The sequence below is a fragment of the Pseudophryne corroboree genome, chromosome 1 (assembly GCF_028390025.1).
Source record: "Pseudophryne corroboree isolate aPseCor3 chromosome 1, aPseCor3.hap2, whole genome shotgun sequence".
NCBI classification, from domain to species: domain Eukaryota; kingdom Metazoa; phylum Chordata; class Amphibia; order Anura; family Myobatrachidae; genus Pseudophryne; species Pseudophryne corroboree.
The window spans coordinates 1,114,150,685-1,114,177,288 of NC_086444.1; the positions used below are offsets into that span (position 1 = coordinate 1,114,150,685).

Here is a 26,604-nt window from a genome sequence, read left to right on the forward strand (position 1 = left end):
TCATGGGCAACTTCTCCACTGGCTCACTTCTCCGCTTTTATCTCTGTTTAGTACATATCCCCCTTCCCTCCCCATGCGTGCCTCTGTTTACCTCCCTATGGGGCAGATGTACTAAGCCTGGAGAAGTGATAAAGCAGTGATAACCACAAGGTGATAACGCACCAGCCAATCAGCTCCAATATGTAAATTGACAGTTAGGAGCTGATTGGCTGGTGCATTATCACCTTGCACTTCTCACTGCTTTATCACTTCTCCAGGCTTAATACATCTGCTCCATGTACATTCCATAGATGCGCCTGTTCCCCATATGTGCCTCTGCTTGGGGGAGTCCTACTGTACTTGTTTAATCTGTACTGGGCCCAACAAATTCTAATGGTAACTCTGAAGAACAGTAACAAGGGTGTCGGAACCCTCTCTGAAATACACCCATCAGATTCCTGCATATATACAGTCTTTTGTAACATTTTTTTAAAACACGTTTTTATTAGCATTTGCTATAAATATAACAATCAGCAGTAATCAATGCAGGAGAGAATGGAAGAGAAGGGAAATGGAGTGGGGGATCGGCAAGCTTATATTACTGGCATCCTTATACAGAAAGATTGAAACATTCTCAAGGTATTACAGGTTGAGTATCCCATATCTAAATTTCTGCTGCGGGGTACACTGGGCTCCACAAGGATAGACATTGGGGTATAGAGTAGGATCTTGATCTGAAGCACCAACAGGCTCAAAAACTTTGACCTTCTTCCCAAGATGCATAGCGCCGCCTCCTATATCACCCCGCCTCCGTGCACAGGAGCTCAGTTTGTAGTTGGTGCTTGCAGTGCAAGCATGTAACGGGAAGAGCTGCTCACAGCAGCTCTATAAAAGCTTTTTCTGAGGAAAAAAGAAGACTACAAGGGCTGCAACAGAGGCACAGATTGTGCTGGATGTCAGTAGACATTGCCTGCTGCAGCTCCATCTCTCCCCCAGCGGCGCTGTACACTCCCGTGCCCTGGTTGCCCTGTACCTACAGCAGGAGGCTACGGTTTTCTTCCAAGTTAGTCACACACGGCTGGGGCTCTCCGGAATCGCGTGGCCGCACTACGGGAGGAGGTAAGTGGGTCCCGCTCGCGGGACCCGCACTCTATCGCGATCCGGCGCGGCCGGTGGGAGGCGGGCCGCGCGCGCTGGCGGTGGACACTGTGGCAGTACAGGCGATCCCACTAGATCACCAGGGCATGGGTGCAGGTCAGGTTTTCTCTCTAAACCTTTTTTACAAGTAGCCCGCAGTACCCGGTGGTTTTGCCAGTAGAGGGGATAAGGCTTAGACCTGAAGCCCCTCCCCCAGCCCCAGGGTGCCATTTTCTGCAAATGTTCCCGCCCTGGAGCTGCATATCTGTCTCTCCCTCACTCCCTGGCAGTGTCTGCTGCGCCATTATCCCTCAGCTCACTGTTCCTGGGCATGCTTGAGCAAATCCTCCTATGTAAAGCCGCCTGGTTGTCAGTGCTGTGACTTTACAAGACACTTAAGTATTCTACCTGCCTTTTTTAGTCAGTGTTAGTTAAGAAAGAGTGCACTTAGTCACGGTTTCCTAGTACAATTACCCTGTGATATACATCCAGTTCTTACTGTGTACTGTTATATCTGTTGTTATATAGCTGTGTAAGCTAGTCCAGAGCAGTATTATTGTTAGTAATAACCTCTGCATTGTACAGACTGTGACTATTTGTGTGTGCATTTGATAGCTGAGTGGTGTCCATTTTGTGTCTTTCACTCAACCTGCTATCCGTATATTCTATAACCTGAGGGGGCCTGGTGCGTCAGGTTTTATCTAATATAGGATTTTCACAAAGATATACTGTATTACGTATTTTTCTCTGTGATTTAGTCACCATATCTCTCCTTTATCTCTGCTGGTGCTGACTACACTGCGCAGGGGTTTGGGATAGAGGTATTGTGCTGCTGACAAATTGTACTGTGTTACCTGATACTGCAAGTTATATCATGTCTGCTTCTGAGGGTAACGGTTCTGGGGCTGAACACACTGCCGGTGTTGCCTAAGCCGCAGATACCTATGAGGAGAATATAGCAGCTTTGGGCTCTGGTTCTGGGGGCTCCTTGCCCCCCAGTGAGACGGTGGCAACGGAGGCAAATAATGACCCGCCGTGGGCCACTTTTTCCACGCTTCTGCATACGCTAGTTCATAAACTAACACCCCCTATGGGACCCCCAATGCTGGTGCAACCGTTTGTGGTCCCTGCAGCTAACCCGCCGTGGGCGGACGATTTATCTGCTCAAATAAAGAAGTTGAACCAGTCCCTGACTACTAAAAAGTCTGACCGTCGCTCGCCTATGTCCAAGGGGTCCTCTAAGCGAGCGCTTGTCTCCTCACAATCCACTGCTGTCACTGACACCTCGTCGGATGAAGACGGCACTTACACTGACCCCACAGGTTCTGACTCGGATACGGCTGATGGGGAGGGTGGTTCACATGTGGATGTTCCTGATCTTTTGGAGGCTATTATGTTAATTTTACAGATTACGGATGATCCCGAGCCATCCGTTCCTCCTAAGAAACCAGATAGGTTCAAGCGTCAGAAGGTGATTAAACAAGTTTTACCTCACTCTGACCACCTAATTGATATACGTCAGGAACCCTGGGAAAACCCGGGTACGAAGTTTGTGCCTCAAAAGAAGATGCTGGCTCGCTATCCCCTTGCGCCGGAGCTGTCTAAGAATTGGGAAACGCCTCCTCCAGTGGACTCACATGTGGCTAGGATGGTGGTTTCCTCAGCTCTACCGGTCACCACCATCACGTCTCTAAAAGAGCCTACGGATAAACGTGTGGAGCAGAGGTTCTCAAACTCGGTCCTCGGGAGCCCACACAGTGCATGTTTTGCAGGTAACCCTGCAGGTGCACAGGTGTATTAATTACTCACTGACACATTTTAAAAGGTCCACAGGTGGAGCTAATTATTTCACTTGCGATTCTGTGAGGAGACCTGCAAAACATGCACTGTGTGGGCCCCCGAGGACCGAGTTTGAGAACCTCTGGTGTGGAGGGTTGTCTGAAAGCAATTTACACCCTCACGGGTGCTGCACAAAGGCCCACTATTGCAGCTACTTGGGCTGCAGAGGCTATTGAAGCATGGGCCTTGGAGTTGGATGCTGAAATCTCCTCTGCCCATGCTAGACAATGCTTGTCATATATTGTCACAGCTTCTCACTATATTAAAGAGGCGGCTTCTGATGCCGGTATCCTGGCAGCCAAGGGCTCTACTACGTCAGTCCTGGCTCGCCGGATATTGTGGCTGAGATCCTGGTCTGTGGATCTGGACTCTAGAAAAACCCTGGAGGTACTCCCTTTTAAGGGAGATATTCTGTTTGGGGAGGATTTAAATAAGATTGTGGCTGACTTGGCTACTGCCAAAACGGCCTGTCTGCCAAGTACTGCTCCTTCTGTGTCGAAGGCTAAAGGTACTTCCTTTCGCCCCTTTCGTCCTTCAGGTAAAGCAAAAGGTCAGGCGTACAACAAGCAGGCCCGCACTTCCAAACCTGGTAAGCCTAAGCCCAAAAGAGCCTGGGCAGCCCGTCAGCCAGCTTCCAAGACAGATATGCCTGCCGAATATGGGGCGGGCCTCCCTCTGGGGGATCCCAGGGTGGGGGGCCGGTTTCTAGGGTATACCCAGGAATGGTTGAAGACCACTTTGGATGCCTGGGTACGGGAAGTCGTCACGCGAGGTTACGCCATAGCCTTCAAAAACCGACCCCCTCATCGATTTTGCCAGACAGATGTCCCGTTGGACAAGACAAAGGCAAACACTCTACATTCGGTGATACAGACCCTCCTGGATACAGGAGTCGTAGTACAGGTGCCTCTTGCGCAGAGGGGCCGGGGGTACTATTCTCCGCTGTTTCTAGTCCCGAAACCAAATGGGTCCTCCCGGCCCATTCTCAACCTCAAGGCATAGAACAGGTTTGTGAAGGTTTCCAGGTTCCAAAGGATGGAAACCCGTCACTCTATAGTTTTGGCCTTGGAACCTGGGGACTTCATGGTCTCCCTGGATATACAGGATGCTTACCTGCATATTCCTATAGCAGTGTCTCATCAGCAATACCTCAGATTTGCGATTGGCAACTGCCATTACCAGTTTCGGGCGTTACCTTTTTTTGTTTAACAACGCCTCCGCGAGTCTTTACAAAAGTCACGGCGGTGATGACGGTGGTACTCCGCCGTCAAGGGGTCAGGATACTGCCGTATTTGGACGACTTGTTAATCCTGGCAAATTCCCCAGAACTTCTCCTGCGTCATCTAGATGTGACGGTCCGGTTTCTGCAAGCCCACGGGTGGCTCATCAACTGGAAGAAGTCATCCCTGATCCCTGCTCAGAGCATGGTGCATCTGGGAGCACTATTGGACACTCACAACCAGCAATTGTTCCTGTCTCAGGAGAAAGTCCTGAAACTTCAGGACAGGATTCGTTGCTTCCTATCTCGTCCGCAAGTGTCGATACATTCGGCGATGCAGGTGCTGGGCCTCATGGTGTCAGCATTCGACATGGTGGAGTACGCTCAATTTCACTCTCGCCCTCTCCAGAGGCTGATTCTAGCCAAATGGGATGGCCTGCCTCTCTGGATCAGGTCTCAAATGATCTCATTGACTCCGGAGGTCCGTCTGTCGCTGCTCTGGTGGCTCCGGGACCAACAACTGTGCAGGGGCCGTCCGTTCTGGATATCCAACTGGGTCCTGTTGACGACAGATGCCAGTCTAAGAGGTTGGGGCGCGGTGCTGGAGCAACACTCCCTTCAGGGGCGGTGGACCAAGGAGGAGTCCCTCCTCTCGATCAATATTCTGGAGTTGCGGGCAGTCTTCAATGCCTTGAACCTAGCCCAGCATTTAATTCAGAACCGTCCTGTTCAACGGACAATGCCACCACAGTGGATTACATAAATCATCAAAGCGGCACTCAAAGCCGCCTAGCAATGAAGGAAGTCTCACGGATTCTACAGTGGGCAGAACGCCATCTACCGGCCATATCGGCAATATTCATTCCGGGAGTCCTGAATTGGGAAGCGGACTTTCTCAGTCGTCAGGACGTGCATGCCGGCGAGTGGGGCCTCCATCCAGAAGTGTTTCAACTCCTAGTGGAAAGGTGGGGCCTTCCAGACGTAGATCTGATGGTGTCTCGACACAATCACAAGGTTCCGGTCTTCGGAGCAAGGACAAGGGATCCTCAAGCAGCATTTGTGGATGCGCTGGCGGTACCGTGAAGGTTTCGGCTGCCGTACATGTTCCCTCCGGTGTCACTCCTGCCCAGGGTAATTCGGAAGTTCAAGCAAGAAAAAGGAATTCTGCTTCTCATAGCTCCAGCGTGGCACAGACGGCACTGGTTCTCAGACCTGCAAGGGCTATCGTCAGAGCGTCCAATTCTACTTCCACAACGCCCAGACCTCCTCGTTCAGGGCCCCTGTGTCTACCAGGACCTAGCCCGGCTGTCTTTGACGGCGTGGCTCTTGAAGCTTCCGTCTTAAGGGCTAAAGGGTTTTCTGAGGCGTTCATTCAAACTATGTTGCGGGCCCGGAAACCGGCTTCGGCTCAGATTTACTATAGGGTCTGGCATTCTTACTTTGTTTGGTGCGCATCTAACGATTATGACGCTTCCAAGTTTAGTATAGCCAAGTTGTTGGCTTTTCTTCAGCAGGGCCTGGACTTAGGCCTGCGTCTGGCCTCCCTCAAGGTTCAAATATCTGCCTTGTCGGTGTGGTTTCAGAGAAAAATTGCGACCTTACCTGATGTGCATACCTTTACTCAGGGTGTGTTGCGTATCCAACCTCCCTATGTCCCACCTGTGGCTCCTTGGGACTTGTCGGTGGTTTTGGAGGCATTACAAGAGTCTCCGTTTGAAACTCTTGGTTCAGCTGATCTTAATTGGCTTTCCCTTAAGGTGGTGTTTCTGCTGGCTATTGCTTCAGCTAGAAGAGTGTCGGTTTGGGTGCCTTGTCTGTCTTGTAGTTCCCCATAACTGATATTTCACCGTGACCGGGCGGTTCTTAGGACTCGTCCCGTTTATTTGCCTAAGGTGGTTTCTTCGTTCCACCTTACCCAGGAGATGGTGGTTCCGGCACTTGTTTCTCCTGATCATCAAAGAGCGGTCTTTGGATGTGGTACGGGCTCTCCGTATCTATGTGAAGAGAACTGCTTCTGTGAGGAAATCTGATTCTCTCTTTATTCTGTTTGGATTTCACAAACGGGGCTGGCCTGCTCACAAGCAGACTTTGGCCAGATGGATTAGAATTGTGATTGCACATGCTTATGTGAGGGCTGGTCTGTCAGCTCCTGCTCACATTACGGCCCATTCTACTCGGTCTGTTGGACCTTCTTGGGCGGGCCGCCGTGGTGCGACCCTTGAACAATTGTGCATGGCGACTTTGTGGTCCTTAGTGAACACGTTCATTAGGTTCTATGCCTTCGATACCGCCGCTTCCCAGGATGCTTCCTTTGGACGCCGGGTTCTTGTGCCCGCTACAGTGCGTCCCCTCCCATAAGGAGCTGCTTTAGGACATCCCCAATGTCTATCCTTGTGGAGCCTAGTGTACCCCGCAGCAGAAAACGAGTTTTATGGTAAGAATTTACCTTTGTTAAAACTCTTTCTGCCAGGTACACTGGGCTCCACAAGGCGCCCACCCTGACGCACTTAGCTTCTTTGGGTTGGTATGGCATTAGCCGCTGACACTTCTCCTGTCGGGAGAGTGTGGTGTTTGTGGCAACTGGCAGTTGTCGTCTCTTTTACTTGCTACTGCATTGGGCTGGTTAACAAAACTGAGCTCCTGTGCACGGAGGCGGGGTGATATAGGAGGCGGCGCTATGCATCTTGGGAAGAAGGTCAAAGCTTTTGAGCCTGTTGGTGCTTCGGATCAAGATCCTACTCTAAACCCCAATGTCTATCCTTGTGGAGCCCAGTGTACCTCGCAGAAAGAGTTTTAACAAAAGGTAAGTTCTTACCATAAAACTCGTTATTCCAAAATATGGAATATTCCGAAATACAGAATTTTTTGAGTGAGACTGAGATAGTGAAACCTTTGTTTTCTGATGGCTCAATGTACACACACTTTGTTTAATACACAAAGTTATTAAAAATATTGTATTAAATGACCTTCAGGCTGTGTGAATAATAAGATTTTAAACCTACCGGTAAATCTTTTTCTCCTAGTCCGTAGAGGATGCTGGCGACTCCGTAAGGACCATGGGGTATAGACGGGCTCCGCAGGAGACATGGGCACTCTAAAGAACTTTTAGTATGGGTGTGCACTGGCTCCTCCCTCTATGTCCCTCCTCCAGACCTCAGTTAGAGAAACTGTGCCCAGAGGAGATGGACAATATGAGGAAAGGATTTTGTTAATCTAAGGGCAAGATTCATACCAGCCCACACCAAACACACAGTATAACCTGAAATATACGCAACCAGTTAACAGTATGAACAAAAAACAGTATCAGTCAACGACCGATCTTAACTGTAACATAACCCATATGTAAGCAACAACTATATACAAGTCTTGCAGATTTAGTCCGCACTGGGACGGGCGCCCAGCATCCTCTATGGACTAGGAGAAAAAGATTTACCGGTAGGTTTAAAATCTTATTTTCTCTTACGTCCTAGAGGATGCTGGGGACTCCGTAAGGACCATGGGGTTTATACCAAAGCTCCAAACCGGGCGGGAGAGTGTGGATGACTCTGCAGCACCGATTGAGCAAACGCGAGGTCCTCCTCAGCCAAGGTATCAAACTTGTAGAATTTAGCAAAAGTGTTTGAACCCGACCAAGTAGCTGCTCGGCACAACTGTAATGCCGAGACGCCTCGGGCAGCCGCCCAAGAAGAGCCCACTTTCCTAGTAGAATGGGCCTTTACTGAATTTGGTACCGGCATTCCAGCCGTAGAATAAGCCTGCTGGATCGTGTTACAGATCCAGCGAGCAATAGTCTGCTTAGAAGCTGGAGCTCCAACCTTGTTGGCTGCATACAGAACAAACAGAGCCTCTGTTTTCCTAACCCTAGCCGTCCTGGCTACGTAAATTTTTAAGGCCCTGACTACATCCAGGGACTTGGAGTCCTCCAAGTCCCCCGTAGCCACAGGCACCACAATAGGTTGGTTCATATGAAAAGAAGAAACCACCTTAGGCAAAAATTGAGGACGAGTCCTCAACTCTGCTCTATCCACATGAAAAATGAAGTAGGGGCTCTTGTGAGACAAGGCCGCCAACTCTGACACCCGCCTTGCAGATGCCAAGGCCAGCAACATGACCACTTTCCAAGTGAGAAATTTTAATTCCCCTGTTTGAAGAGGTTCAAACCAGTGTGATTTAAGGAACTGCAACACCACGTTAAGGTCCCATGGTGCCACTGGAGGCACAAAAGGAGGCTGGATGTGCAGCACTCCCTTTACGAAAGTTTGGACTTCTGGGAGAGAAGCCAATTCCTTCTGAAAAATTATAGATAGGGACGAAATCTGTATCTTAATGGAGCCTAATTTCAGGCCCATATCCACTCCTGTCTGTAGGAAGTGGAGAAACCGGCCCAGATGGAAATCTTCCGTAGGAGCATGTTTGATTTCACACCAAGATACATACTTCCTCCAGATACGGTGATAATGTTTCGCCGTTACTTCCTTCCTAGCCTTTATCAGAGTAGGAATAACAGCCTCCGGAATACCTCTCTCAGCTAGGATTCGGTGTTCAACCGCCATGCCGTCAAACGCAACCGCGGTAAGTCTTGGAACATGCAAGGCTCCTGCTGCAGCAGGTCTTCCCTGAGAGGAAGAGGCCACGAATCTCCTGTGAGCATTTCCTGAAGATCCGAATACCAGGCCCTTCGAGGCCAATCTGGAACCACGAGTATTGCTTGTACTCTGTTTCGTCTTATGATTCTCAAACTTTTGAGATGAGAGGTAGAGGAGGGAACACATAGACCGACTGAAACACCCATGGTGTCACCAGGGTATCTACAGCTACTGCCTGAGGGTCCCTTGACCTGGCACAATACCTCCGAAAGTTTTGGTTGAGGCGTGACGCCATCATGTCTATTTGAGGAAGTCCCCAAAGACTTGCTATCTCTGCAAAGACCTCTTGATGAAGTCCCCACTCTCCTGGATGGAGATCGTGTCTGCTGAGGAAGTCTGCTTCCCAGTTGTCCACTCCCGGTATGAAGACTGCTGACAGAATACTTACGCGATTTTCCGCCCAGCGCAGAATTCTGGTGGCTTCCGCCATTGCCACTCTGCTCCTTGTCCCGCCTTGACGGTTTACATGAGCCACGGCTGTGACGTTGCCTGATTGAATCAGAACCGGTAGGTCGCAAAGAAGATACTCTGCTTGTCGTAGGCCATTGTATATGGCCCTCAATTCCAGCACGTTGATGTGTAGACAAGCCTCCTGGCTTGACCATAGTCCCTGAAAATTTCTTCCTTTTGTAACTGCTCCCCATCCTCGGAGGCTCGCGTCCGTGGTCACCACAACCCAGTCTTGAATGCCGAACCTGCGACCCTCTAGAAGATGAGCACTCTGCAGCCACCACAGGAGAGACACCCTGGCCCTGGGGGACAGGCTTATCTTTTGATGTAGGTGTAGATGGGACCCCGACCATTTGTCCAGAAGGTCCCAGTGAAACGTCCTCGCATGGAACCTGCCGAAGGGGATGGCCTCGAAGACTGCCACCATTTTTCCCAGAACTCGAGTGCATTGATGAACAGACACTCTTTTTGGTTTTAGCAGGTCCCTGACCATGTTCTGGAGGTCCCGGGCTTTTTCTATTGGTAGAAAAACCCTCTTCTGTTCCGTGTCTAGGATCATGCCTAGGAATGATATTCGAGTCGTTGGAATCAACTGTGACTTTGGCAGATTGAGAATCCAACTGTGTTGATGTAACACTCTCAGGGAGAGCGACACGCTTTTCAGCAATTGATCTCTTGATCTCGCCTTTATCAGGAGATCGTCCAAGTACGGGATAATTGTGACTCCCTGTTTGCGCAGGAGCACCATCATTTCCGCCATTACTTTGGTGAAAATTCTCGGGGCCGTGGAAAGTCCAAACGGCAACGTCTGAAACTGGTAATGAAAGTCCTGTACCGCGAAACGTAGGTATTCCCGATGAAGAGGAAATATGGGGACATGAAGGTAGGCATCCCTCACGTCCAGCGACACCATAAAATCCCCTGCTTCCAGACTGGATATCACAGCCCGGAGTGATTCCATCTTGAATTTGAACTTTTTCAAGTATAGGTTCAGGGATTTTAGATTCAAAATGGGTCTGACCGAACCATCCGGTTTTGGGACTACAAACAGTGTTGAATAGTATCCTATTCCTTGTTGGCCTAGGGGGACCTTGACAATCACTTGCTGTTGACACAGCTTTTGAATTGCATCTAATACCACTTCCCTCTCCGGGGAAGAGGTTGGCAAGGCTGACTTGAAAAATCGGCGAGGGGGCACCTCTTCGAACTCGTTTGTAACCTTGGGATACAATTTCCAACGCCCAAGGATCCAGGTCTGATAGAACCCAGACCTGGCTGAAGAGTCGAAGACGTGCCCCCACCGGTGCGGACTCCCTCCGTGGAGCCCTAGCGTCATGCAGTGGATTTAGCAGAAGCCAGGGAGAACTTCTGCTCCTGGCAACTAGCTGAAGCAGGTGTTCTCTTATCTCTACCCTTACCTCTGGCGAGGAAAGAGGAGCCCCGACCTCTTCTGGACTTATGCGACCGAAAGGACTGCATCTGATATTGTGGGGTTTTCTTTTGCTGTGGGGGAACAAACGGCAAAAATGTAGATTTACCCGCGGTAGCTGTGGAAACCAGGTCCGCGAGACCATCCCCAAACAAAACTTCACCCTTGTAAGGTAAAACCTCCATATGCTTCTTTGAGTCGGCATCACCCGACCATTGGCGGGTCCACAGAGCTCGTCTTGCCGAAACTGCCATAGCGTTGGCTCTGGACCCAAGCAGCCCCACGTCTCTTTGAGCGTCTCTCATATATAAGACTGCGTCTTTAATGTGACCTAAAGTCAGTACAATGGTATCCTTGTCCAGGGTATCCATGTCAGCCAACAAGGTATCTGTCCATGCTGCAACAGCGCTACAAACCCATGCCGATGCTATTGCCGGTCTGAGTAAAACACCCGTATGTGCATAAATAGACTTTAAGGTAGTTTCCTGTCTACGATCCGCCGGATCCTTAAGGGCCGCGGTGTCTGGAGACGGTAGCGCCACCTTCTTGGACAGACGCGTTAACCTCTTGTCCACCCTGGGCGAGGATTCCCAACGTATCCTGTCCTTTGCAGGGAAAGGATACGCCATAAGAATCCTCTTGGGAATCTGCAGTTTTTTGTCTGGAGTTTCCCAAGCTTTTTCAAATAATTCGTTCAGTTCATGAGATGGAGGAAACGTTACCTCAGGTTTCTTTCCCTTAAACATGTGTACCCTCATGTCAGGGACAGAGGGGTCATCCGTGATATGCAAAACATCTTTTATTGCCATAATCATATAATGAATACTTTTGGCCACCTTAGGGTGTAACCTTGCCTCATCATAGTCGACACTGGAGTCAGAATCCGTGTCGGTATCAGTGTCTGCTATTTGTGATAGGGGACGCTTTTGAGACCCTGACGGGCCCTGTGACCCAGTCAAATCTGCGGATTGACTCCCTGCTGTTTCTGTAATAAGGTCACATTAGCATTTAAAATATTCCACATATCATACCAATCATGGGTCGGCGTTGCCGACGGAGACACCACAATCATCTGCTCCTCCTCCTCCTTGGATGAGCCTTCCGCTTCAGACATGCCGACACACGCGTACCGACACCCCGTACACACACACACAGGGATATATCTATAAGGGGACAGTTCCCCCAATAAGGCCCTTTGGAGAGACAGAGAGAGAGTATGCCAGCACACACCCAGCACCAATTGACACTGGAAACGATTCCCAGATATATATATTAACAGTGTAATACACTCACTGCGTTTAAGTGTGCCCCCCCCGAACCACCCCCCCCCCAATCCCCCCCCCCCCCTCCCCTCTCTTTCAGCCCTGTGTCACCGATCTGCAGGGGAGAGTCCGGGGAGCCAGCTTCTCTTAGGATCACTGTGGAGAAAATGGCGCTGGTTAGTGCTGCGAGACCAAGCTCCGCCCCCTCTAGTGGCAGGCTTAGGTCCCGCTCAAAATTACAATTAATGGCGGGGGGGGGGGGGGGGGGGGGTGTACATATCTACTGACTCCCAGCCCATATGTGAAAAATGCCAAAACAGAAGTTTATATTGCTGCCCAGGGCGCCCCCCCTGCGTCCTGCACCCATCAGTGCCTGTCAGTGTGTGTAACATGTACCTCAGTGAAGATCTGAAGTCTTCTTTCTTCTTATACTCACCCGGCTTCTATCTTCCGGCTCTGCGAGGAGGACGGCGGCGCGGCTCTGAGACGAACGGCAGGGGGAGACCTGCGTTCCGATCCCTTTGGAGCTAATGGTGTCCAGTAGCCTAAGAAGCAGAGCCTATCATCTAAGTAGGTCTGCTTCTCTCTCCTCAGTCCCACGATGCAGGGAGCCTGTTGCCAGCAGTGCTCCCTGAAAATAAAAAACCTAACAAAATTCTTTTATCAGAGAAACTCAGTAGAGCTCCCCTGTAGTGCACCCATTGTCCTCTGGGCACAGAATCTAACTGAGGTCTGGAAGATGGGCATAGAGGGAGGAGCCAGTGCACACCCATACTAAAAGTTCTTTAGAGTGCCCATGTCTCCTGCGGAGCCCGTCTATACCCCATGGTCCTTACGGAGTCCCCAGCATTCTCTAGGACGTAAGAGAAAAGGTGTATATGAAACATAAATGCATTCTGTGCTTAGACTTGGGTCCCATCGCCATGATATCTTATTATGGTATGCAATTATTCCAAAATACGGAAAAATACGACATTTAAAATACTGCTGGTCCCAAGCATTCTGGATAAGGGATACTCAACCTGTATCAGTCCACAATCTCAGTCTAATTTATCTCTAATACGTAATCTTTCTTAGTACAGCTTGTCACTGCAATAACAATTATTTAAGATTGGTATGTATTAATATTCTATTGCCGAAACATTGGTTCTGTCAGAGCCCATCCCAGCAAAGAGCATGAAGTGAAGTGAAAGCTGATACTGTGTGTTCAGGCCTGGCTGAGCTACAGTGCATACAGTACGTGACCATTGAGCCTCGCATCTGATTTTGTGTTGTTTTAAAACTACCGGAGATCGACAATGGGTTTATTTAGAAGGTCAAAACCAGACTTAGTAAATGATGTGGTTCTGACTATCGACCAGCTGTCAATTCTTGGCAGATCTCATCAGGATGTTTTATTGTTTTGCCCACCTCTGTACTAACACAGCGAGAATTTATAATGAGTTGAACTTGATGGACGCCTGTCTTTTTTCAGCCTTACTAACAACATACTGTAATAATGGAGATATTATTTACGAGTTTTTTAATGTATTAACCATTTTCTTATAAAATAAATAAAGTTCCATTAGTCCAACATTGTCTAATGCACTGTTATGTCTATGTTCAGTTATATGTTCAAGCCGCAAGAGCCACAAACAAATGGATATGTGAACGAAGCGCACAGCCTTGAACATGATCATTCCACGTCACCCACCATAAAGATCAGCGAACTGAAGAATGAAGGGCACGGTGTAACAGAACAGGACAGGTTCTCTGGCTCCCCTGATATATACAATGTGCCAGAAAAGAACAATGCTAAGCCAGACAATGTTGACTCCAGGGAACCAGTGAGTTTTTCCTCAAATGCATTTTTAAATATTAACTTCACTGGAGACATAAAGCAAGTTGATCATCCGTCCCGTTCCAACACCGACCTCCAGACCAAAAGTCCTTCTCATCAACATGACATGGACCAACACTCCAACCTCAAGCGAAATTCAGATGAACCGGAATGTATTCAACATGAGCTGTGCGAACCAATGGAAGAAAACAATTCTCTTACGGAAAGTGCAATACTGGAGGCTGCAAGCAGCCAATTAACTTTACAAACCTCCAACCCCAGTATGTCTTCAGTTTTGAATGGGCCTGGAAAGAAAAACTGGTTATTGGATGCCAACACAGAGCCTCCTGATAAAAATAACCTAGGATCCAGTTCCTCTTTGGCAGAGGAAGCGACATCAGGGAGTTCAGGGGAACCTTCCTTGGTAGCTCTCATGATTAAGAGAACTATAGCACGGAATTCAAACAAAGGTTTAGTAGGTGCACATGGGGTACATTTGGAAGATGATATGGATCCTGATGTGGCTGAAGCACTGGCAGCGTTGGCTGCTGCAATAGCCGGGGAGGAACTGGAAGACAGTTACTCAGATTTTGAGTGGTAGCGGTTAGGCACTTTGCAGACAAAGCAGACTTTCTTCAAGGACTTTCACAGAAGACCACATTATCTCAGGACAATGATTTTACTTCTTTTGGAATGAGTTTTGGCTGGACAGGACTAGCATTTCTAGAAAGAAGCGAATGAAACAAAACGAGAAGTCTTTTATCATTAAAAGTACATGTTGATGTTTTTTTCTAAAGCACTGTTAATATGTTAATATATTTTCAACTTTTTAAAAATGTCTTAGTGTGATATAGTGAATGCCACTGGTTGGTAGTCACAGACTTTGCTTGATTTCATTTAAATTCTCAGTAATGATGTTAATATTTATTGGAATGAATTTGAAAAATTATATAATCCATCCAGCCACACCTTTAACCATTTATGAGCTGCAATATCTGCAGGCCCGCAAGGCTTTTTTTAAGTGCGCATATTTGCTCGCCAAGTGTATTGTACCTATTCATGGTCTTTGGCAACTCCTCCATAGAAACAATCTATATGTAACTTTGCAGTATGGTGTATTCTCTGGAAAATCATCACCTCAGTCCACAATACTTTCCTTTAGTACGAGCTGCTTATTTCATTTACAGTCTAATTGTCTCCTACAATGCTGCATTGCTTAACCCAATGTATGTCTTATATTAGCCATAAGAGTGAGGCGACAATCAGGACTGTCTTTATTACACTTTTGTGAATTTAAAAGTTTTTATTAGTGTAAATCGTTCTAAGTGCACTTAGAACTGCTCTTCAATGCAGAACTACGGGATCAGTACTAAATGCCGCCGGCCGGAATCCCGGCGGTCGAAATACCGACGCCGGAATCCCGACCACACAATCCCGACAGGGGTGGCGAGCGGAACGCAGCCCCTTGCGGGCACGGTGCCTCGCTACGCTCGGCACACTATTATATTCTCCCTCTATGGGTGTCGTGGACACCCACGGAGGGAGAATATGTCGGGATTGTGGCGGTCGGGATTCTGGAGTCGGTATTTCGACCGCCGGGATTCCGGCCGGCGGCATCTTGACCGCATCCCAGAACTACAGTTGGAGGCTCTATGGTGAGTCCTGAGGTGTGTTCATGAGACATACTTTACGGGTCCGCAAAGGTAAAGAAATCTTAAAGTAGTATTCCAAAGAGAAAAAAACAGCCCTCCCGCCAAGCAGGGAACACCCCTCTGATTCATGTTTGTCAGTAAAGCAAAAAACCATGTCTGGAACAAACCATGTTGCCATGTAGGGAGAGCAAATACGTTTATATTTTTCGGTGCAGGGTAAATACTGTCTGCTTTTGCATGTAGCCCACAAATGTTAGACTGCTTTGTTTTTACACTGCAAATTAGATTTTAGTTTGAACACACCCCAGCCAAATCTAACTCTCTCTGCACATGTTACTGTACATCTGCTGCACCTGCAGTGCAGAATGGTTTTGCCCAGTTGCTTGCTTATATGTTTTACTTACAAACATGAATCAGGCCCCAGGTGCGCACCAAACACTCTTTTGTCAAACTTCAATAATCAACTCCAACAAAACTTTAATCTTGTTTTTGCATTTCAGTTCAAAATTAGGTGATGACTGTGCCCAGTCTGCACTTAACAAGGAATGCCCACATGGCACACAACTGCTCCCATCAACTTGTGCACATCTATACACACTTGGTCTGCAGATCCATGCACAGTCCACTAAACTAGGTGCACTTCTTTATGACGTCACAAAAGAGCACGTGCGTTGTGGTTTTAAATGATCTTTATAGACTTAGGTGTTTTCAAGGTCAGTAGTTGTAATGATTGTTGCAGGGATGATGTGTAACAATATAAAGGTCTGCACTTGTACAACAGTCTGACTTATCCAGCGTGCTGCCAGAAAAAGAAAAGAGAAAAATAGAAGCGCTCATGTCATTTATATTATCAAGGTCTTGAAAACAACCAAAGAGTCATTGAACATTAAAAATATATATATTTATTATTAAGAAAAAAATATAAAAAAACTCTTTCTTTAAGACAGATCGTAAAACATGCACAATGTGCTAACCCTGTTGTCACTGAAAGAATGTAAATATAAGAGCACACAATTTAAATATAATAATCTAATGATTAACTGAGACTGTGGAATAAAATGAATAGCTACTTTGAAAAAGTCACGGGTCACGTGACGAAACGCGTCAGCACTCCTTCCTTGTAGTCACTGAACTGAGCACACCATTAGAAATACTTTTGCAACAGCCCCGCTTTATTGGTTCTAACAGCGGGACCTGTGCGGAGACAGTGGGCGGCCGGCATACAGGATCTGTACAGCAGCCTCGGGTCAGCTACGTCAGCCTTCCCTTTGCCCTTGGTAGACGACGCACGTCCAGGGAGTGCAGGAGGAGACCCACGTGCAGTGGGAGCCTCGCGGCTGAGTATAACTGGCGGACCGCACACCTGTCTTCTCTCCGGTAATCTGCAGCGGGCGGCGCTCGCCCGGAGAAATTGTGGACACAGACGCTAGCGGGACTTTGTGGCTTACACAGTAATTCAAGCCAACTACTTTCCAGTTATATATCCTGCTGGGCATACGCAATATATACCCGAGGACGCTCGGGTTTACCATCCCCATTGGAGAGGTAATAATAGATATGCTTATTGTTTTATGTTGGCTCTCTGAACCTTGGGGTATCCTCACAAAAACGGCTTCAATATACCTCTATGAGCCTCCAGTCATAAACAGCAAACATTGCATCTAATAAACACTGTATCCAAATCAGCAGGAATAATTACTATACAACAATACTTGCTACAGTGTTGCATATTTATTGAGAAACTGCCTGCTACATTTTGAACTATAAGTAGCTATTCATTTTATTCCACAGTCTCAGTTAATCATTGGATTATTATATTTAAACTAGGTGATTCATCGCGCCCTACGGGCGCTCTTCACACCGTCGTAAGGGGCTACGCCCCCTTAACCCCCCAAACAACGTCAAGGTGTAGAATAGTTGTAGGCGGTTGGGGAAGCTTGTGTTGAGGTTCAGGGGGAGGTGGAGGGGTGGTGTATTTGTTGAAGGTGGGTGCCAGGTATGGGGCTAGCTTGGTTGGCGGATGTCATTGTGAGGTGTCGCGGGTGTTGGCCAGGCAGGTGAATTGTCGGTGCTGGTCAAAACATAAAAGTGTGTGTGGTTTGAATTTGAAAGTGGGTGGGTGCAGTGAGGTGGAGGTGTGTGTCCGTGTCGCTGTTCCCCTGTGATTTAGGCAGTCAGTGCTTGCGGGGAGGGTTGGTGTTCAAGGTGCGTGTGGTGGATGGGTGGTTGCAAAAAGGGCTTGTGGATGGGGGTGTTTCAGAGGTGATGTTGGAAATGGGGTCTGTAGATGTTGTGAATGGCGGAGGGTTGACTGGTGGGGGGTATGGGAATGGGGGAGGGGTAAGAAATGTTCTGTGTGTGAGGGAGGAACGTGTGGTGGAGAGGTGGGTTCAGAGGGGGTGCAGCGTATGCCAGAGGGGGTTAATAGGTGTTGGGGGGGAGGTGGGTTTGAGTTCAGGTGAGTTACGGTTAGGGGCAGTGGATTTAGGTTATAGGTTTTGTGTGGGACGGTGGGGGGTGGTGAAGGTACTGTGGTTGTTGGGAGTGGTGGTTGCGAGGGGTATGTGGATTGGGCTGGGGGTCCTCAAGATGCTGTAGGTGGTGGATGACCGTGTGCGGACAGAACAATGGATGGGGGCCGGTGACTGTCTATGCTGCGGCCTAGGGGTGTGGGATGGGGGAGGGTCCAGGAGGTGTAGACCTTGGTGGAGTTGTGGGTGTGTGGGCCAGGGGGATGGGGGAGGGTGTCAGAAGGTGGCATGGGTGGGGGAGTTCCACATGGGGTGTGTGGGTGGATGGCGAAGGGTATTGGGGTGTTGTAGTGTGCAGGGGAGGTGTGGGAAGTGGGGTAGGCGGATTGGGAAGCTTGTGTTGAGGTTCAGGGGGAGGTGGAGCGGTGGTGTGTTTGTTGAAGATGGGTGTGGGTGCCAGGTATGGGGCTAGATTGGTTGGGGGGATGTCATTGTGCGGTGTTGCGAGTGTTGCACAGGCGGGTGCGTTGTTGGTGTGGGGCAAAACGTTAAATTGTGTGTGGTTTGAATTTGAAAAGGGAGTGGGTGCAGTGAGGTGGAGGTGCGTGTTAGTGTCGCTGTTCCCCTCTGATTTAGGTAGTGAGTGCTTGCGGGGAGGGTTGGTGTTGAAGGTGGTGCGTGTGGTGGATTGTGGTTGCAAAAGGGGCTTGTGGATGGGGCTGTTGTTCCAGAGGTGATGTTGCAAATGGGGTCTGTACATGTTGTGAGTGCTGGAGGCTTAGCTGTGGGGGGTATGGAAATGGGGGAGGGGGAAGGGACGTGCTGTGTGTGAGGGAGGAAGGGGTGGTGTAGAGGTGGGTTCAGAGGGGGTTCATAGGTGCTAGCAGTGTTTGTGTGTCTGGGGGGGGGATGAGGTGGGTTACGGTCAGGGGCAGAGGATTTATGTGCTAGGTGATGTTGGGTTTTGCTTTGTGACACAGTGGGGTGTATTGGTGGGGGCTCAGGGACACGGCGGGGTGTAATGATGGGGGACTCAGGGTCACAGTGGGGTGTAATGGTGGGGGGCTCAGGGACACAGCGGGGTGTAATGGTGGGGAGGGGGGGATCAGGGACAAAGCGGGGTGTAATGATGTGGGGGGCTCAGGTACACAGCGTGGTGTAATGATGTGGGGGGCTTAGGGACACAGCGGGGTGTAATGATGTGGGGGGCTCAGACACAGCGGGGTGTAATGGTGGGGGAGATCGGGGGGACGCAGCGGGGTGTAATGATGTGGGGGGCTCAGGCACACAGTGAGGTGTAATGGTGGGGCGCTCGGGGACAAAGCAGGGTGTAATGATGTGGGGGCTGAGGGACACAGCGGGGTGTAATGATGTGGGGGGCTTAGTGACACAGCGGGGTGTAATGATTAGAGATGTGCGGATTCGGTTTTACTCGGATTTACTCGGTTCTCAAAACGGCATCTTATTGGCTATTCAAAACACGTGACATCCGTGAGCCAATAAAATGCCGTTTTGAGAACCGAGTAAATCCGAGTAAAACCGAATCCGCTCATCTCTAGTAATGATGTGGGGGGCTCAGGCACACAGTGGGGTGTAATGGTCGGGGCTCGGGGACAAAATGGGGTGTAATGATGTGGGGGCTCAGGGACACAGCGGGGTGTAATGATGTGGGGGCTTAGGGACACAGCGGGGTGTAATGATGTGGGGGGCTCAGGCACACAGTGGGGTGTAATGGTGGGGGGTTCGGGGACAAAGCGTGGTGTAATGATGTGGGGGGCTCAGGGACACAGCGGGGTGTAATGATGTTGGGGGGCTCAGTGACACAGCGGGGTGTATTGATGTGGGGAGCTGAGGGACACAGCGGGGTGTAATGATGCTGGGGGGCTCGGAGACAGCGGGGTGTAATGGTGGGGGGGATCGGGGACAAAGCAGGGTGTAATGATGAGGGGGGCTCAGGGATACAGCGGGGTGTAATGATGGGGGCTCAGGGATACAGCGGGGTGTAATGATGTGGGGGGGCTCAGGGACACAGCAGGGTGTAATGATGTGGGGGGCTCAGGGACACAGCGGGGTGTAATGGTGGGGGGTTCAGGGACACAGCGGGGTGTAATGATGTGGGGGGCTCAGGGACACAGCGGGGTGTAATGATGTGGGGGGCTCAGGGACACAGCAGGGTGTAATGATGCTGGGGGGGCTCGGACAGAGCAGGGTGTAATGATGTGGGGGGCTCAGGGACACAGCGGGGTGTAATGAGTTGGGGGAACTCAGGGACACTGCAGGGTGTGTGCATGTTGGGGGACTTTGGAGCTCGAGTGTTCCTGCGTGTGAGGGTGAAGAGGGTGCGGTGGTGGGGTGTTTGGTGTTGACTCGGTTGCAGAGGGAGGGTGATGAGAGTGCTGTGAGTATTAACCTGTGCTGGCCCCACCTTGTGAGGGGCGGCATGCTTACACACTGTGTGCCTGGGCTAGGGGTAGAGAATCCGGATTAGGCTGCACATACGGGGTCATGCTGGGCGGGAGGCGCCGTCTGCGGAAGCCTGACTCTGGAAGTAGTCATGGGCAAAGTGATTCACTGAACTGAGTTGAGACACATGACTCAGTTCAGTGAAGTGTCTCGAGTCAGTGTCTCGGCACATGAGTCATGACTCATTTGTATTTTAATGTATTGCAGAGACTGCACATGAATCAGTGAGTTGCCAGTGCTGGCAGATCAGTGCTGGACTCATGGAGGGAGATATTCAGCTGCAGTGATTGTGCAGTGCATCTGGGGGAGGCAGCTGCTTATGCACTGATTGTTTATAATATATTAACATGGATTCAGTGTTATATTGATATATTATGAATAACCACCTAATGCATACTAGTTACAGAATATGCACATTACTTCTGGCTGAGGAGAGAAAGCTTAACAGCCATGAAACACATCATTCAGTCTGTAACTAAACCAAATAAAATGTTTATTTTTTACTTTGCTAATTGGATGATTTTAGGTGGGCTTGGATTTATTATATTATCCACTAACTAGCCTCCAGTGAGTTTGCCACCCACAATCACACTGAGCAGGAACAGTGAGCTGAGAACACTGCATACCCTCCAACATTTTACACAGAAAAATCGGTACAAACCCGAAAAAGGGGCGTGTTCGCGGGTAAAGTGGACGTGACCACGCCCCTTTTCCTATACTTTCAATGGAAGTTTGGAGAGCCAAAAATCGGTACAGACCATCAAAAAAAAGGTACTGTACCTATTAAAAAGGTACAGTTGGAGGGTATGACACTGTACCACAGGGGCTCCACCTCCTGCAGGCTTATGCTGCATGAATCAGATCCATCCACTGAGTCACTGAGTCTACACAGTGTACAACTGTCTCAACTCACTGGCAGACTCAGGATGAATCATGATTCATGAAATGGATCAGGCACAGCACTCACTGACTGGTGAGTCGTGACTGCTCCCTCCCCCCTCCCACTGGGTGTCACCTGGTATAGCCTCTGGCCAATCACAGATAAAGACACTCAGCAGAAGACACTGACTGAAGGACACACTGAGTTTCCTCCCTCTGGCTGAGAGAGGCTACTGCTGCAGCTGTCTCCACTCATTAAACAGTGAGTGACTCGAATCATTCACACTTCCTGATGATTCGAGTCACTGTGTTGAGACAGTGAGTCAGTAGCCATCTCTAACTGGAAGCACGACACTCCTCACTGTGTTCCTGCGTTAGGTGTATAGCCGCTCGTGTCTCCAGCCCCGCGGGCTGGATGTCAGGTGCGAGGCAGCACCTCACAACCACACCGCGGGGCTGGGGACACGAGCGGCTAATGCAGATTCTATACACCTAACGCAGGCACACAATGAGGAGCGTCGTGCTTCCAGTGTCAGGCTTCCGCAGACTGGCTGGATATGTTACCTGGTGATGAGGTTGCTGGAGGGAGGGCTCCCAGGCGCAGAGTGTGGGTGTAAATCGGGGTGTGGGTGTGTGTGTTCCCGGGAGAGGAGGCACTCGTGTACGCAGCCCTGCGGTGTGGATGTCAGCCACCAGGCATAGTGCCTTGTCTCCTGGGAGTAGCGTGGTACATGCAGTGTCAGGGTTCTCCTTGTGAGCAGCAATGGGGTTTGGGCAGTGTGTGGGTCGTGTGCCATTGTGCAGACGGCGTGTTCCGTCAGCATGACCCCCCCACTGGCTGGATCATGGATGTGTTAGATGGTGATGGGGTTGCATGAGGGGTCACCCTGGCGTGAGGTGTGGGTGTATAGTGTGTTACCAGGCAAGGTGCTGCGTCCGTCCACCTGCTGCTTTCAAGTGTCTTTTTGCCTGTATTCCCCTCCCTGCTGATGCTGGCAGGGTTCTGTGGCTGCTGCTGGCCAGTTGACTCCGCCCATCCCTGTGACTCCACCCAGCGTTAGAGGGCCAGACACAGAATCACAGGGCTATTATATAGGAGATTGTGTGCTCTTATATTTACATTCTTTCAGTGAATACAGGGTTAGCACATTGTGCATGTTTTACGATCAGTCTTAAAAAAAAGTTTTTTTATTTCTCTAACGTCCTAGTGGATGCTGGGGACTCCGAAAGGACCATGGGGAATAGCGGCTCCGCAGGAGACTGGGCACAAAGTAAAAGCTTTAGGACTAGCTGGTGTGCACTGGCTCCTCCCCCTATGACCCTCCTCCAAGCCTCAGTTAAGATTTTGTGCCCGAACGAGAAGGGTGCAATCTAGGTGGCTCTCCTGAGCTGCTTAGAGTAAAAGTTTAAATAGGTTTTTTTTATTTTCAGTGAGACCTGCTGGCAACAGGCTCACTGCATCGAGGGACTAAGGGGAGAAGAAGCGAACTCACCTGCGTGCAGAGTGGATTGGGCTTCTTAGGCTACTGGACATTAGCTCCAGAGGGACGATCACAGGCCCAGCCATGGATGGGTCCCGGAGCCGCGCCGCCGGCCCCCTTACAGAGCCAGAAGAGTGAAGAGGTCCGGAAAATCGGCGGCAGAAGACGTCCTGTCTTCACTAAGGTAGCGCACAGCACCGCAGCGGTGCGCCATTGCTCTCAGCACACTTCACACTCCGGTCACTGAGGTTGCAGGGCGCTGGGGGGGGGCGCCCTGGGACGCAATGAAAATACCTTAAATGGCTAAAAATACATCACATATAGCTCCTGGGCTATATGGATGTATTTAACCCCTGCCAGTTTTCCACAAAAAAGCGGGAGAAAGGCCGCCGAAAAAGGGGCGGAGCCTATCTCCTCAGCACACAAGCGCCATTTTTTCCTCACAGCTCCGTTGGAGGAAGGCTCCCTGACTCTCCCCTGCAGTCCTGCACTACAGAAACAGGGTAAAACAAGAGAGGGGGGGCACTAAATTGGCATATTAATATATACAGCAGCTATATTAGGGAAAAACACTTATATAAGGTTATCCCTGTATATATATATAGCGCTCTGGTGTGTGCTGGCAAACTCTCCCTCTGTCTCCCCAAAGGGCTAGTGGGGTCCTGTCCTCTATCAGAGCATTCCCTGTGTGTGTGCTGTGTGTCGGTACGCTGTGTCGACATGTATGAGGAGGAAAATGGTGTGGAGGCGGAGCAATTGCCTGTGTTAGTGATGTCACCCCCTAGGGAGTCGACACCTGACTGGATGGTCTTATGGAAAGAATTACGTGATAGTGTCGGCACTTTACAAAAGACTGTTGACGACATGAGACAGCCGGCAAATCAGTTAATACCTGTACAGGCGTCTCAAACACCGTCAGGGGCTATAAAACGCCCGTTACCTCAGGTCGATACAGACACTGACACGGACACTGACTCCAGTGTCGACGGTGAGGAAACAAACGTATTTTCCAGTAGGGCCACACGTTACATGATCACGGCAATGAAGGAGGTTTTGAACATTTCTGATACTACAAGTACCACAAAAAAGGGTATTATGTGGGGTGTGAAAAAACTACCCGTAGTTTTTCCTGAATCAGATGAATTAAATGAGGTGTGTGATGAAGCGTGGGTTTCCCCCGATAAAAAACTGCTAATTTCTAAAAAATTATTGGCATTATACCCTTTCCCGCCAGAGGTTAGGGCGCGTTGGGAAACACCCCCTAGCGTAGATAAGGCGCTCACACGCTTATCAAAACAAGTGGCGTTACCGTCTCCTGATACGGCCGCCCTCAAGGAACCAGCTGATAGGAAGCTGGAAAATATCCTTAAAAGTATATACACACATACTGGTATTATACTGCGACCAGCAATCGCCTCAGCCTGGATGTGCAGTGCTGGGGTGGCTTGGTCGGATTCCCTGACTGAAAATATTGATACCCTGGACAGGGACAATATATTATTGACTATAGAGCATTTAAAGGATGCATTTCTAGATATGCGAGATGCACAGAGGGATATTTGCACTCTGGCATCAAGAGTAAGTGCGATGTCCATTTCTGCCAGAAGAGGATTATGGACGCGACAGTGGTCAGGGGATGCGGATTCCAAACGGCATATGGAAGTATTGCCGTATAAAGGGGAAGAGTTATTTGGGGTCGGTCTATCGGACCTGGTGGCCACGGCAACGGCTGGAAAATCAACCTTTTTACCCCAAGTCACCTCGCAGCAGAAAAAGATACCGTCTTTTCAGGCTCAGTCCTTTCGTCCCCATAAGGGCAAGCGGGCAAAAGGCCACTCATATCTGCCCCGGGGCAGAGGAAGGGGAAAAAGACTGCAGCAAACAGCCTCTTCCCACGAACAGAAGCCCTCCCCCGCTTCTGCCAAGTCCTCAGCATGACGCTGGGGCCTTACAAGCGGACTCAGGCACGGTGGGGGCCCGTCTCAAGAATTTCAGCGCGCAGTGGGCTCACTCGCAAGTGGACCCCTGGATCCTGCAGGTAGTATCTCAGGGGTACAAATTGGAATTCGAGACGTCTCCCCCTCGCCGGTTCCTGAAGTCTGCTTTACCAACGTCTCCCCCCGACAGGGAGGCGGTATTGGAAGCCATTCACAAGCTGTATTCCCAGCAGGTGATAATCAAGGTACCCCTCCTACAACAGGGAAAGGGGTATTATTCCACGCTGTTTGTGGTACCGAAGCCGGACGGCTCGGTGAGACCCATTTTAAATCTGAAATCCTTGAACACTTACATAAAAAGGTTCAAGTTCAAGATGGAGTCACTCAGAGCAGTGATAGCGAACCTGGAAGAAGGGGACTATATGGTGTCTCTGAACATCAAGGATGCTTACCTCCATGTCCCAATTTGCCCTTCTCACCAAGGGTACCTCAGGTTTGTGGTACAGAACTGTCACTATCAGTTTCAGACGCTGCCGTCTGGATTATCCACGGCACCCCGGGTCTTTACCAAGGTAATGGCCGAAATGATGATTCTTCTTCGAAGAAAAGGCGTCTTAATTATCCCTTACTTGGGACGATCTCCTGATAAGGGCAAGGTCCAGAGAACAGTTAGAGGTCGGAGTAGCACTATCTCAAGTAGTACTACGACAGCACGGATGGATTCTAAATATTCCAAAATCGCAGCTGATTCCGACGACACGTCTGCTGTTCCTAGGGATGATTCTGGACACAGTACAGAAAAAGGTGTTTCTCCCGGAGGAGAAAGCCAAGGAGTTATCCGACCTAGTCAGGAACCTCCTAAGACCAGGCCAAGTGTCAGTACATCAATGCACAAGGGTCCTGGGAAAGATGGTGGCTTCTTACGAAGCGATTCCATTCGGCAGATTCCACGCAAGAACTTTTCAGTGGGATCTGCTGGACAAATGGTCCGGATCGCATCTTCAAATGCATCAGCGGATAACCCTGTCTCCAAGGACAAGGGTGTCTCTCCTGTGGTGGTTACAGAGTGCTCATCTCCTAGAGGGCCGCAGATTCGGCATTCAGGATTGGGTCCTGGTGACCACGGATGCCAGCCTGAGAGGCTGGGGAGCAGTCACACAGGGAAAAAATTTCCAGGGCTTGTGGTCAAGCATGGAAACGTCACTTCACATAAATATCCTGGAACTAAGGGCCATTTACAATGCCCTAAGTCAGGCAAGACCTCTGCTTCAGGGTCAGCCGGTGTTGATCCAGTCGGACAACATCACGGCAGTCGCCCACGTAAACAGACAGGGCGGCACAAGAAGCAGGAGGGCAATGATGGAAGTGGCAAGGATTCTTCGCTGGGCGGAGAATCATGTGATAGCACTGTCAGCAGTGTTCATTCCGGGAGTGGACAACTGGGAAGCAGACTTCCTCAGCAGACACTATCTTCACCCGGGGGAGTGGGGACTTCACCCAGAAGTCTTCCACATGATTGTGAACCGTTGGGAAAAACCAAAGGTGGACATGATGGCGTCCCGCCTCAACAAAAAACTGGACAGATATTGCGCCAGGTCAAGGGACCCTCAGGCAATAGCTGTGGACGCTCTGGTAACACCGTGGGTGTACCAGTCAGTGTATGTGTTCCCTCCTCTTCCTCTCATACCAAAAGTACTGAGAATCATAAGAAGGAGAGGAGTAAAGACTATACTCGTGGCTCCGGATTGGCCAAGAAGGACTTGGTACCCGGAAATTCAAGAGATGCTCACGGAAGACCCGTGGCCTCTACCTCTAAGAAAGGACCTGCTCCAGCAGGGACCATGTCTGTTCCAAGACTTACCGGGAAGGATGTAACCATACAACATTATCACCGTATTTGGCGTAAATATGTTGCGTGGTGCGAGGCCAGGAAGGCCCCTA

At 49.7% G+C, this 26,604-nt stretch overlaps 1 protein-coding gene across 4 annotated transcripts in view; it reads left to right on the forward strand.

The window, feature by feature from the left end:
* Positions 1 to 14,885, forward strand: part of LOC134995305 (uncharacterized) — a 151,110-nt gene extending 136,225 nt beyond the window's left edge. For all 4 annotated transcript variants that reach the window (XM_063951118.1, XM_063951107.1, XM_063951091.1 and 1 more), the window contains exon 3: positions 13,568 to 14,885. In XM_063951118.1, coding sequence (XP_063807188.1) covers positions 13,568 to 14,381 — 814 coding nt within the window. In that variant the 3' untranslated portion in view covers positions 14,382 to 14,885. The remainder of the gene's footprint in view (positions 1 to 13,567) is intronic.
* Positions 14,886 to 26,604: the final 11,719 nt, after the last annotated feature.